General features: G+C 43.4%; 1 protein-coding gene across 4 annotated transcripts in view; it reads right to left on the bottom strand.

Moving 5' to 3' along the window:
• The window catches only part of LOC116399346 (long-chain-fatty-acid--CoA ligase 1-like), a 21,459-nt gene extending 9,182 nt beyond the window's left edge, over positions 1 to 12,277 (bottom strand). The window contains exons 1-13 of one of the 4 annotated variants that reach the window (XM_031876444.1): positions 12,234 to 12,277; positions 5,954 to 6,325; positions 5,352 to 5,466; positions 4,783 to 4,847; positions 3,279 to 3,380; positions 2,704 to 2,803; positions 2,429 to 2,604; positions 2,087 to 2,119; positions 1,935 to 1,986; positions 1,747 to 1,820; positions 837 to 914; positions 545 to 679; positions 177 to 311 (exon numbers count right to left, since the gene is read on the bottom strand). In XM_031876444.1, coding sequence (XP_031732304.1) covers positions 177 to 311; positions 545 to 679; positions 837 to 914; positions 1,747 to 1,820; positions 1,935 to 1,986; positions 2,087 to 2,119; positions 2,429 to 2,604; positions 2,704 to 2,803; positions 3,279 to 3,380; positions 4,783 to 4,847; positions 5,352 to 5,466; positions 5,954 to 6,148 — 1,260 coding nt within the window. In that variant the 5' untranslated portion in view covers positions 6,149 to 6,325; positions 12,234 to 12,277. Of the gene's footprint in view, positions 1 to 176; positions 312 to 544; positions 680 to 836; positions 915 to 1,047; positions 1,126 to 1,746; positions 1,821 to 1,934; positions 1,987 to 2,086; positions 2,120 to 2,428; positions 2,605 to 2,703; positions 2,804 to 3,278; positions 3,381 to 4,782; positions 4,848 to 5,351; positions 5,467 to 5,953; positions 6,807 to 8,540; positions 10,194 to 12,233 lie in introns of those variants that run through there. The other 3 variants (XM_031876443.1, XM_031876445.1, XM_031876442.1) reach the window with 3 other exon arrangements.
• Between the last annotated feature and the right edge of the window lie 367 nt (positions 12,278 to 12,644).

Raw genomic sequence — 12,644 nt, forward strand, 5'->3', positions numbered from 1 at the left:
TCATTTTCACAATGGAGACATTTTACAGATTGTTCAAAAACAAAACATCAAGTTAATGGAATGAATCGGACATATCAACCGGCCGTCGTGGAAAAAAACACATTGGTGGACATGTAGCAGCCGACCATACAGTGACATGCGAGGAGTTTATAAACCGTGCTGCTGGCTCTGCGTACCTGAACCTTCCAGAAGATGAGTCGATCCCAGATACTGTCTCTCCTCACGATGCCTCTCCTCATCTCTGCCTCCTTCCTCCTGGAGGCGAATCCCAGCAGCCAGTGCTTCAGGGAGCTGTTGGCCTGCCCAAAGATCTACACCCACACCCCCCCCCCCCCCCCCACCCACACACACACACCCCCCCACACACACACACACACACACACACACACACACACACACACACACACACACACACCATAATTAGTAGGAACAGCATCATCCCCCTCCTTTATCTTGATGCTACATTCATGCAAAATGGTGCTTACGGTGAAGTCTTGAACATTCACCAGACTCAGGAGCAGTGCCGACACCGCCCACCACCTACCTTATCATACATTCTGTTGAGCAGTCGGGGAACCACAGGAAACACAGTGGGTTTCAGTGTGTTCAGGTCATCCGCCAGCAGGCGAATGTCTCCCTGGAAAAAGCCAATACTGGCTCCGTGCACTATCATCACTCCCTGTCAGCAATATCAGAAAGATAGAGAGGGGATGAGTTAAGAAGTCACCAGAGCTTAGTATGCAATGAAAGGGAGGTTAACACACAAGGGTTTGCAGGAATAATGTTTGGTCTTAAACAAAAAGGGCGACTATGGGAACTAAGGCAACAAACAATACCTGGACTACTCTCTCAAACATATGAGCCAAGGGCAGGAAGGAAATATGGACGTCACTGTGAGACAATGGACAGGAAACCTAAAACACGGCGTGCACACACAGACAGGAAGAGAAACACACACACACACACAGTTGTACAGACACACACACACACACACACACACCGATGGACATGAACCAGACAGGAAGGGAAAACAGTCAGTGGTTGTACCTCCACCACCCTCTCAAACATGTGGGCCAGAGGCAGAAAAGACAGCAAGACATCCTCTGAGGTGGTCTTGGCGTAGGACTGGAGAGAAGAGGGGAGAGTTCATCAACAAACACTGATAATGTTTCATTAGTGGTTCTTCCTCTTTCAATAAGTTGGCACATCTGGATATGGATTTGGAGGAGGATTTGAGGTATTTTTAACCAACAAAGCTCAATCTGCACTAACCTCCTTTTCTTACATTGCTGTCTATCCTATGCTTTCACTGCATCGCACTATGTTCCTTCTGAGTTTCTCTGAATTCACGTTTTTAATTTCTGGTTTCTCCTTTGCTTTGTTCCTCAGTAAATCTGTTTTAGTACCGCAGTGAAAACTGTTTTGTCAGTTACAGTCATGTTATATTATGAGTAATTATAAGAGGTTTTATGTATTTTTTATTTCGGCGAAGGAAAGATAGAGGTAGAGTAGGGAGTAGGGGAGGAACAGAAGAGGTAGAGAAGGGAAGAAGGTATAGAAGGAAAGGAAGAGGGAGAGGATGAGATGGAAAAGGAAAGGAGGAGGTGGATATAGAGAGGAGGAGGTGGAGGAGGAAAGGAGGAGGTACAGCAGGAAACCCTTTGATTGAAATCCTTTAAAAGTCCTCCTAATAAAGGAGCTCTGACTGTTTCACTGTAACTTTAACAGCTCAAGAATCACACTCACCTCCGTTATTTTGATGAAGGCTGAGCAGTTAGACACAACATTTCTATGTGTCAACATAGCTCCCTTTGGGTTTCCTGAAAGTACACACACACAAACCATTTCTTTAGAGTTTAAGTGTATATGTAAGGTGTATTTAAGATACTGATGGAAATTGTATTGGGTGAAACTCATGTGTGTGTGTGTGTGACCTGTTGTTCCACTGGTGAAGCAGATGAGAGCCATGTCCTCAGGTCGTGGAGGCTGCAGGGAGTCGATGGTCAAACGGTGCCACAGAACACACATCGTCACCATTAGAAGTATTAACTGGTAATAGCTCTTTGACAGGATACTGTTTACTTACCACTGGTTGGTGATGGTTGGCCTTCCCAATGGCCTGCACAACAAGAAAAGCACATTAATGAAGCCATTGTGGATGAGATCAAGTGACAGAGAAAATGACAAGAACACAGTAATAACAAGAATATCTAGATAACAAAACATAACAACTGGAATGAAGGCACCACAAGAAGAAATCTAGCCATAATAGTTTTTAACGGGTTTATAAAGGGTCATATAGGTGGCCATCACATTATGGCTCCCCGTCAGGGAACCGAATATTTCCAAACTAAGTGAAGAGAAAAATAAACAACTGAACATAGAAAAAAGACAGAGGAATTAAGGGACAGAAGAAAGACCTGCTGACCTCCATCTCCTGCAGGCTGAGGATGTGGATTCCAGCCTGCTGCCCCCTGTGGACCAGGTCCACACTGGGGGTCTCCATCAGAACGATGTTTTTCACAGAGTGCTTCCTGTCCCGGACACAGTCCAGCACCAGGTTGGCTTTATCTACCACGTCGCACACGATGGTCGAGATGGAGGCTGCAGAAACAGATCAGCTCACACGCAGTTCTTCACCACTAAAACACTGCCATATAAGGGCATTGATGATGTCATTGTGATGTCACTGCTGGGGTTTACCTTTGTCTATAATGTAGCCGATGGCTTCTGTTCCCAGTGTGTCGTACAGAGGGACTGCCACCAGAGAATAGGTGTAACATGCCAGCTCACTGATTGTCCACTACACACACACACACACACACACACACACACACACACACACACACACACACAGGCAATAGCAGATAAGACACTAATAAGATTATAAATAGACTGTACACAGGAAGTATATTGATACCATGGGTTCAGTGATGTACACTGTGCCTACAACTTGAGACCCCTTTTTGGTCCTTTTTCCTGTTCATATTTTGGCTAATTAGCACCATTTAAAGTAAGCTGAATTGGCTACTAGCAGTTCCTTTATCCAATGTACAGACAACTATAACTGGATTACTTTGATCCTGAAGAAAACCTAAAAATGTGATGCTAAGCAGAATCTTTGACGTTTATTCACAATGGACATCGGACATCATGATATCCTCTGAAAACTGTAAGTCACACTGAATCTAAAAATATGCATGTGTGTCTATGTAATGGGTCAGTGAAGCAGTGTGATATTAAAGCGATCAGGCTCGATGGGTAAAGGTCGTCTATACCTCAGGTCTGTTCTGAGAGAAGATGCCAACGTGGGGGTCTGTGTTCTTGGAGTGTCCTTTGTGAAGAAATGCTGAACCCAGATTCTCTGTTCGCTCCATTACCTGACACACACACACACACACATACACACACACACACACACACACACACACACACACACACACACACACACCCTTTGTTCAGCCTCATTAAATCAATCATAAGGGCACAGGGCATATGCCATGTGTGGTGACTTTTGTATCAATACCAAACACTCACATGCACGGTTACTACCACAGTAAACATGTCAGAGGCCACTGGTTTTACAGCAGTTGTAATCAGCTAGTAAAACATGGCGATCACTCTGCTGGAATGTCCCATTAATATTTCACTTTGATTACGGCTCAAACTGAATTAATGTTTTACTAGTGAGACAACTTGTAAACAAATCTGTTCCCTGTTAAAAAAATATAGCGTTGGTAGTTGGAGAATGTAATCATGAATGTTACATTTAAATGGGGTAATAGATTGATTTAGTGTTGCTCTTCCATGAAGCTGGAGGACTCGAGATTTTTTATTTATTTTGAATGATCAAAATCTATGTAGCAGAGGCCTAGATGTTCTGACTTTAGAGCCTAGTGTGGGTCAAACTGAAAACATACTGGATCCCACACGTCCCATAATGCACCTCGATCGCACTTTTTCTGCCCATGACCTTTAAACTCCACAACCCCATTTTATAACACAGGCTTTCTGTTATTAATGTATAAGCTGCCAGCTGTGACAACCCTCTCTGAACAGGCCTCTTCAGAGAGGAGACCAGTGACACTATAATAAACGTTTTAGTTCTTCTACTCTTCATGTGGTCTCCTCCTTTGTGTAGCCTTGAGCCGGGTTGTGACGTAGCTGTATCTGAGATAACCTTGACGACATCATCCGGGTTATTTTCTCCTCCAGAGCCACAGAAGACAAAGAACTATTCTCACAGACGGAGTAGTACTCCTCACATGTTAAAAGTACTACAAGGCATGTTTAATTAGTAATGGAACAGTCTAAAGTGTTTCCTGATACGTCTATATGACCTACATAAGTAAACAAGAACATCAACTAGAAGACTGGCGCTAAAATGGGTTGAATGAAGCTAAGTTTAGCTGCATCTGTCAACCAAAGCAAGGGCCCCAAAGTAATGTGAAGCTCTTATGACTATGAAGACTATGAAGTTGCATCTTTCTTGCATTAGCCAGATCAAGATTTTTACGACACGAGGCAGTTGTGCTCACGGGAAACGCAGTCTTCATTCCGTGAAAAAAAACTTCCGCTTTCGTCCTCAGGGGACGCCAAAAAATGAGAGTTCCTTGTAGCTGCTTTAACCGAACTTTATGTGTAAAACTGGAGAAATGCCCCGTTATCAGTTCCAAAGCTAGAGGAAATACGATTCATTAAATAAGCTACATTAGACACTAAATTCATACATGAAAACCACCACTGTGTCGCCCCACTAAGGCTACAATGTGTGACTCTCACCTCTCTGTAGGACATCCAATCGTACGGCTGTTTTGGTTTCCTGGAGCCCAGACAGGGACCGTTATCTTCAGGATTACCGGAGAGCGGCCGGGGGGGGGGGGGAACAGAGAATTAGAGAAAGAAGGAGAGAAATTAATAAACAAAGATCTTTTTACGTATATTAATCCACCTTCTTATCACACATACGTACATACTGTACCTTCCTAGCCCGTATACTCTGCTGCTGACATATAAGCACATGTTTTTGTAAAAACACACATATGGTTCTGGGCAGCTGTTAAACTATGTTGTTTATAGTGGTGGCAACATGTTGTGATGTAACCAGGGAAGACTGCTGACTCGAGACTTTGGAGCTTATAGTGTTCAGTAAAGTGCAGGGTCAAAGAACACGGCTCAGTCATTGAAGTAAACCACAATAAGTGAAAAGATTCAACAATTAACAAAGTACAATGTGCTCTAGTTTAATTCATGTTTAAACCACGTGTATGAGGAAAGGCTTCTTTACTTTTTGGGCTGACAGCCTGGAGTAGCTAAAATAAATATGACGTATCAATGTATTTTTGACTTACTGGAGACTCGGACTCCTCTGAGGAAGAACTCATACATTGTCCTGGCATCGTTGTAAAAGTGTGACATGTTAGCGTCTCCGTTCAACAGAACTGATCGGCGTGCCAGCTCTCCACCCTGACGAAAGAAACAAAGATTGATCCGACATCAGCTTCAGTCTCTTGCTCGGATGTTTCATCCACATACAGCTACAGTTCGGTTGATTGTGGGGCTAGCTGAGAAATAGTGCTGAGTCATTGCACGTGGACTTTTCCAGGTCTAGGTTGCTACAGTGATTGACAAACATACATCATGCAGTAGTGTCTTGATGGCTGAGGAAGTTGAACTGTTTTTGCTTTTTTTTTTTTTTGGATTTGTTTCTTCAAATTAAGAAAATTGACTCATCAGTCTACATTCTGCATGTAACTGTTTCTTTTTACAAAATACACACTGTTCATTTGGGACATACAACTGACCCTCTTGCTCATGTACCTGCTGCACAAAGGATTTTGTGTCACAATAGATATAGTAGTTGTGGGCCGACATACTGCATTTGGCACACTGTGTATTGGGACACACTAAATCACACAGCAGTCCTCTTCACGCATCCGTGCATTAAACTCACCGGAACCTCAACGGACTGCATACAGAGGTCACAAACCGGTGGGAGGGCCTTGGGCCGTGTTGCCAGGTAGTAGGTTGTCGCAGCAGCCACGGCCCCCACGCTGACCAACATCGGGGTGGAGACATTCCTGATGTATTCGCTGACATCGTCCAGATCTGGCAACTTGAGCTTCTGCAGGAAGCCCTGGCTCAGCATGATGCTGCTGATGAGATACAAGGGGAGTGTATGTTTGTGGAGAGTGTACCCGTTTGTGAACGTGGGTGGAGTGGAGGATTGTGGGTGTGTTGGGTATGTTTGATGGCCCTGAGGTGAGGTGAGGAGTGTGTGTTGTAGGACGGAGTATGTGAGGCGGGAGGCTGGCCAGGAGGGGACCTAAAGAGAGGAAGAGAAGACCGCTCATTCATTTGTTTACATTTATAAAGTTGTCACTTCAAGTCATTTTAATCCGTCATTTTTTTAGGTGTGTTACTTATAAGATCCCACATTCTGTGTGTTTGTACTGTGCTTAGTTAAATCTTTACACAATTCTACCCTCTAGTAATGAAGTTGTTGAGTTATTTCTGTCAGGACCAAAGTGATGGACTGACAGAGCCCTCCCTAGAGCCTAGCCTGGCTAAAAAGGACAAATCTTGTGTATTGTGTAAGAAGTGGATGTAGTCACAGTCGTTTGTGGACTGCCGTTTTGAGAATCCCCGAGTTCAGCATCCTGGCTGTCAACATTTTGTTTTTTGGCAACCAGAAGTGACACGAGAGGGTGGAGCTGATGCTGCGTTAACTTTCAACTGGGAAGTCGGTATTTCAGAGTTCCCAGTTGGAAATTTAAACTAGACCGATTCTATATAGGGCGGCCAGCTGCAGGATGATAAGCTAAGGGCTGATCATCATGCAGCTGGCCGCCCTTGGGGAGGGTGTATAGTGTTGAAAGGCCGAAACACTCAATGACACAAGGGAACATTACTGACGATGTGTTCTGGGCCCAACTGTCCCGAAATTCTACAACCTAAACCAAACCAAGATACACCCCACACAAGCCGGAAAACCCCCACTTGTCGATCGTCAACCACTCAAAACAAGGTTAATTTCCTGGAAGTGCTCACCACCTTGGCACAGAGGACAGACAAACATCATGTCCTGTGTTTTTTGATTCTAACCAAAAACATTCTGTGTTCATGTCGGACACCATCTCTCTTTTTTCAATTCTTGAATCCACGCTCACTGAAGGTCGACCTCCAGCAAGACGGTGTTTCTACAGCCTGCTCTCTTTGTTCTGCTGCTACTGCTGTAGAATAATAACAGCGGCGCACACTGTAGTGTAATTACATCATGTATCGTATGTTTAACAGACTCTCTGAGGACAAGTTGAGCAGGTTGTGTTTAACAGGTGGGGAATAAGGTTCTCAGTGTGGCGACACACACACACACACACACACACACACACACACACACACACACACACACACACACACACACACAGGTGAGGCGACGGAGCAGAAGAGCTGTTTAAGAATAAACAGATTAGAAACTGAGTGTGAGGTCTTTATGTAATACGGGGACAGGTCCACCTCCATGTGAACCTTGGGGATGAAGACAATGTCCTGGAACAACTAGTTCTACTGAACGCCTGCATTTGACACCAAAGCTTAGCAAATCAAATCAGTCTCCATTAGCATACGGAGGAGACAGACACATGGTGAGTCTCTTACTGTCATTCCCCTCTTTGTTGCAGTGAATATTCACTGATGATGAGTGCATGTGAAAAGCACTTACATTCTCATAAGCCCCTTAGTTTACATGTTAACTTGTTGGCAATGATATCACATCACAGAGAGGATTTTGGTCAGTTGTATTTGTCTCATGGTGACACAATAACGTAATATAACATCTGTAGGAGGGTTTCCTTTTTGCATTTTTAAAGTAATCCTTTCTTCTCATTTTGAAATGAAATATTTTTTTAAATACTATTAGCGTTAAAATGATCCCATGTCATCACCAGCCACTGTGGCCACAAGCGACAATGAGTTAATGTTATACTATGATGTAGAGTAGCATAAGTAGAGAGACATATCGTCGGTTTCAGAGCTATAACGTTAACATTAACAAACACTCACCACCACAAGCTACTGGTCATACCAGAAGGTTACCAATGAAACTTTTCGCTTGTGATGGGAAGATTATGTTCTTTCTAAAGTTCTGCTTCAAGTTTGTCCATTTTTGCCTCAAGTGTGGGTAAAGCTTCCAGTTCACTTTACCACGGTTACAGGTTCAAAACTACAACATAGCTTACACACAACACATAAAACTCATAGCTGCTGTGAATGTCACCGGATCAAAGACATTCAACACATTTTATCAATTGGAGGTATTTGCCACAAATCAACTCTTCCACAGTCACTGAGATACTTCAAACTGTGCCAACTTCTGAGCTGGATCAACCCGTACAAGACTACACCCGCGTGCAGTAGGTTTAAATAACTGCACGCAGACAGATGAGATGACGATCGTGTTGTTTTTACCTTCTATAAGAACAACACAGAGCTGTTTCTGTACGTCAGTGTACCGTTCTATTCTTTTGAATCCCCCCCCTCACCTGTAATAGTGAGACAGTGGCTTTCCTTTAGCTGAACGTCCACCGACAGCGACCGCGGGAATGCTGTTGTTACTGCTGCTGCTACAGCAACTGGCCCACTCGCTCTGCTCTCCACGGTGGACACACAGATATTATATATATACATATATATATATAAACCATTGGGACAAAACACCCAGCAAAGATTCTGTTACAAGGTACAACTCAGCTAATCTTCCAATCAAAGGTCACACTTGCTCCATAGAGGGCTCTGATTGGCTGCTCACGGCAAGATGTTCGGCCTGATTGACTCGGTGTAAACAATCAATAAACGTACTAATCCACAGAGAAGATCAATGAGATAGTAAAAGCTGGAAGATCAATCACTCTGAGTTTGGGATCTTTGTAATTGCTGTTACCAACACAGTAAAATATATAGCATATCTTATACCACAATAGTGTATTGTACATGAACACAGCCCCGTTCATCTGTAGCTTCCATGGGACATGAATAGAAATGGGACTTCCTAACTGAGTGCTTTGTAAAAGCCACCAGGTCAAAGCAGCGGCCTGGTCGCCTCACCTTTCCCCCAGTGACCTGCGACCCAGGTGTGGGCTGCTGAGATGATTAGGCGAGAGTGAGATAAAAGCTGATCAAAGGAAAAACTGCAGAGAGGAAGCTGTCCTGTCGACTCAGCGCGTTGTGGCGTATACTGTTGTTGCTTTCACATCGGGTCTGTGCTTAGAGTCCATGAGGCTAATTAATGTCCCGAAATACTGAAAGGTTAGATTTACAATTTCTTAAGTCCTTAAATTGCTGGTTTTGTCTGACAAACAGCCCTACACTGACAATATTCAGCTAAAAAACAACAAATCCAATGCTGTGCATGGTTACAGTTCAGTTAAATGGGAATACTTTAAAACCAAAAGGAACAAAGCACCAACATCTTCTTTTTCATTGTGGGCAAAAACAAACGCGTTTCAGCTAGAACTCATCTGGGACGGCAGTTTATACACAAATGGGTTTCAAACAACAATCAGTATTGCTTTTGTAAAGTTTTAAATCGGTTGATTTTTAAAAAAGGACAAATTTGATATTGAATCCGAGCTTCACTTCCCTCAGAAATGTCTGTCCCTTTGAGAACCTAAACACCATCACAGAAATGTACTTTCGTTTCAGACTGTGGTATCACATACATTCTTCAGCTCAATCAGTCGGTGATAGCGTACCTTCACTGGATCAGCTGACTGAGACTGATATACATTGTTTTCTATAATAATATTATCATAAATGTATTGAAATACAGCACACCTTAGGCAGGGTAGGAATTGGAAATACTGGTTGGTTTCTGGGACTCATGGTTGTGTTATCTTACATTAATGACTTTACTTTTTACCTTTGCTTCTTGATTGTCGAATAATTACACATTTGTATGTATTGTTTGAAAAAATGTTCTGCATACATTTTAAGCATATGTTAATATTTGTTCAGTGCTTTGGCATCACTGTGTATCAATATGGGTGTGCCAATGAAGAACTAAATAATGGTGGGAAGTAACTAAATACACATTTACTCAAGGGCTTTGATGAGAGTAGTTCCGTTTCATGCTTCTATATACACTGCTCAAAAAAATAAAGGGAACACTTAAGCAACACATCCTAGATCTGAATGAATGAAATAGTCTTATTAAATACTTTGTTCTTTACATAGTTGAATGTGCCGACAATAAAATCACACAAAAATTATCAATGAAAATGAAATTTATTAACCCATGGAGGTCTGGATTTGGAGTCACACTCAAAATTGAAGTGGAAAAACACACTACAGGCTGATCCGACTTTGATGTAATGTCCTTAAAACAAGTCCAAATGAGGCTCAGTAGTGTGTGTGGCCTCCACGTGCCTGTATGACCTCCCTACAACGCCTGGGCATGCTCCTGATGAGGTGGCGGATGGTCTCCTGAGGGATCTCCTCCCAGACCTGGACTAAAGCATCTAAACTAAGTGTTCTCTGGCAAATGCCAAACGTCCTGCCCGGTGTTGGGCTATAAACACAACCCCCACCTGTGGACGTCGGGCCCTCATACCACCCTCATGGAGTCTGTTTCTGACCGTTTGAGCAGACACATGCACATTTGTGGCCTGCTGGAGGTCATTTTGCAGGGCTCTGGCAGTGCTCCTGCTGTTCCTCCTTGCACAAAGGTGGAGGTAGCGGTCCTGCTGCTGGGTTGTTGCCCTCCTACGGCCTCCTCCACGTCTCCTGATGTACTGGCCTGTCTCCTGGTAGCGCCTCCATGCTCTGGACACTACGCTGACAGACACCGCAAACCTTCTTGCCACAGCTCGCATTGATGTGCCATCCTGGATGAGCTGCACTAACTGAGCCACTTGTGTGGGTTGTAGACTCCGTCTCATGCTACCACTAGAGTGAAAGCACCGCCAGCATTCAAAAGTGACCAAAACTTCAGCCAGAAAGCATAGGAACTGAGAAGTGGTCTGTGGTCACCACCTGCAGAACCACTCCTTTATTGGGGGTGTCTGTCTTGCTAATTGCCTATAATTTCCACCTGTTGTCTATACCATTTGCACAACAGCATGTGAAATTGATTGTCAGTGTTGCTTCCTAAGTGGGCAGTTTGATTTCACAGAAGTGTGATTGACTTGGAGTTACATTGTGTTGTTTAAGTGTTCCCTTTATTTTTTTGAGCAGTGTACTTGTACTCCATTACATTGTATTTGTACAAAGAGAGCTCCGTTCACTTCACATTGATTTACGTTGTGCATACATTCATATGTTTTACAGGAGCACCTTGTTCCAAAAGTAAATCAGTCGAATATTCTTCATCGACTGCAAAATCAAAGTTGTCCTGATCGCCTGTGGCACTTGATCCGCTTTAAGCGCAGCGCGTGCATAACGAGAGCAACACCAGACAGAAGAGAGGGGGAGACACGTGTGTGTGTGTGTGTGTGTGTGGGGGGGGGGGGGGGGGGGGGCATGCATACCAAGGAACCAATGAAAGAAGAGTGGGGTCATAGATGTCAGCCAATCAGACACGAGTCACCTTTCACCTCAAAACCTGTCATGGAGACCCCAGTCGTCATATTGTACAGTCTCTGTCCACCTGTCTAATGTTTTCTATGCAAATATATTTCCACAGAATAGTATTTTATCTTTACTGCAGTAATGCATACTAACACACACACACACACAGAAGCCAGCCACCGCAATGCAAATCTATGCAGAACCGGCCGTTAACATAATATCTCACTACCGTTGGACTTTCAACGGTAGTGTTGAGATATTATTGATATTATTGAACAGTCTGGACTAGTGTAACTCATGGAAAACAAAACCTTCGCTATTCATTCTCAGCTCCAGCGTAACCTTCTGACAGCAGTGACGGGACCCAAAAGTTCAACTGCAGAACCGTTAAAACAGCAACATGAACGGAAAACCCGGTTCAAGCTTTAGAAAACAGGGAGCGAGCTCGTGCAGAATCCGTTAAATGTGCCTGAAGCCATTTTGACGTAAAGACGTGTAACTAACAGCAGCATTACAGCAGCATTTTAACCGTCTATCAATTAACGCTACACTTTAACTAGTGAACTACAACTGGTTTACCGCGCAGACAAATACAAATACACAAAAATATGTTTGGTTCAATATTAATACACCAACAATAACTGGTTAGTTTGAAGTAAGTTACTTCCCACCTGTTAGCGGATGTTCTCCCCAGCTTCTTGTTGGTCCTGACCACGCGCAGCTAAGAGTGTAAAAAAACTACTTCCGGATATAATATTTCAAAATAAAATCTGTTCTCACGAGTAATAAACGCTACATGGCAGTAAGAGTGTAATAGGATACACTATTCCATTTGGGAGTCTGAAGTAATCACAAATACGACTGTAGTATTCCCAGATTGTCTTTTGACGGCGAAAGGGTTGTAGGATATTTATTGTTACACTTTATTTTGAAGGCATAATAGCCTGATTTCCGGTCCATATATACCAAAGAGGCGTTGATATGTCGTGAATTGCCAAGCCGTGGTCCAACCGCAACGGATCAAACATTGATAAATCTCAGTGCGGTCTAAATTTGATTAACATTATATCTCTCTTTACAGC

The sequence above is a fragment of the Anarrhichthys ocellatus genome, unplaced genomic scaffold, assembly GCF_004355925.1.
Source record: "Anarrhichthys ocellatus isolate YVR2014 unplaced genomic scaffold, GSC_Weel_1.0 scaffold109, whole genome shotgun sequence".
NCBI lineage: Eukaryota > Metazoa > Chordata > Actinopteri > Perciformes > Anarhichadidae > Anarrhichthys > Anarrhichthys ocellatus.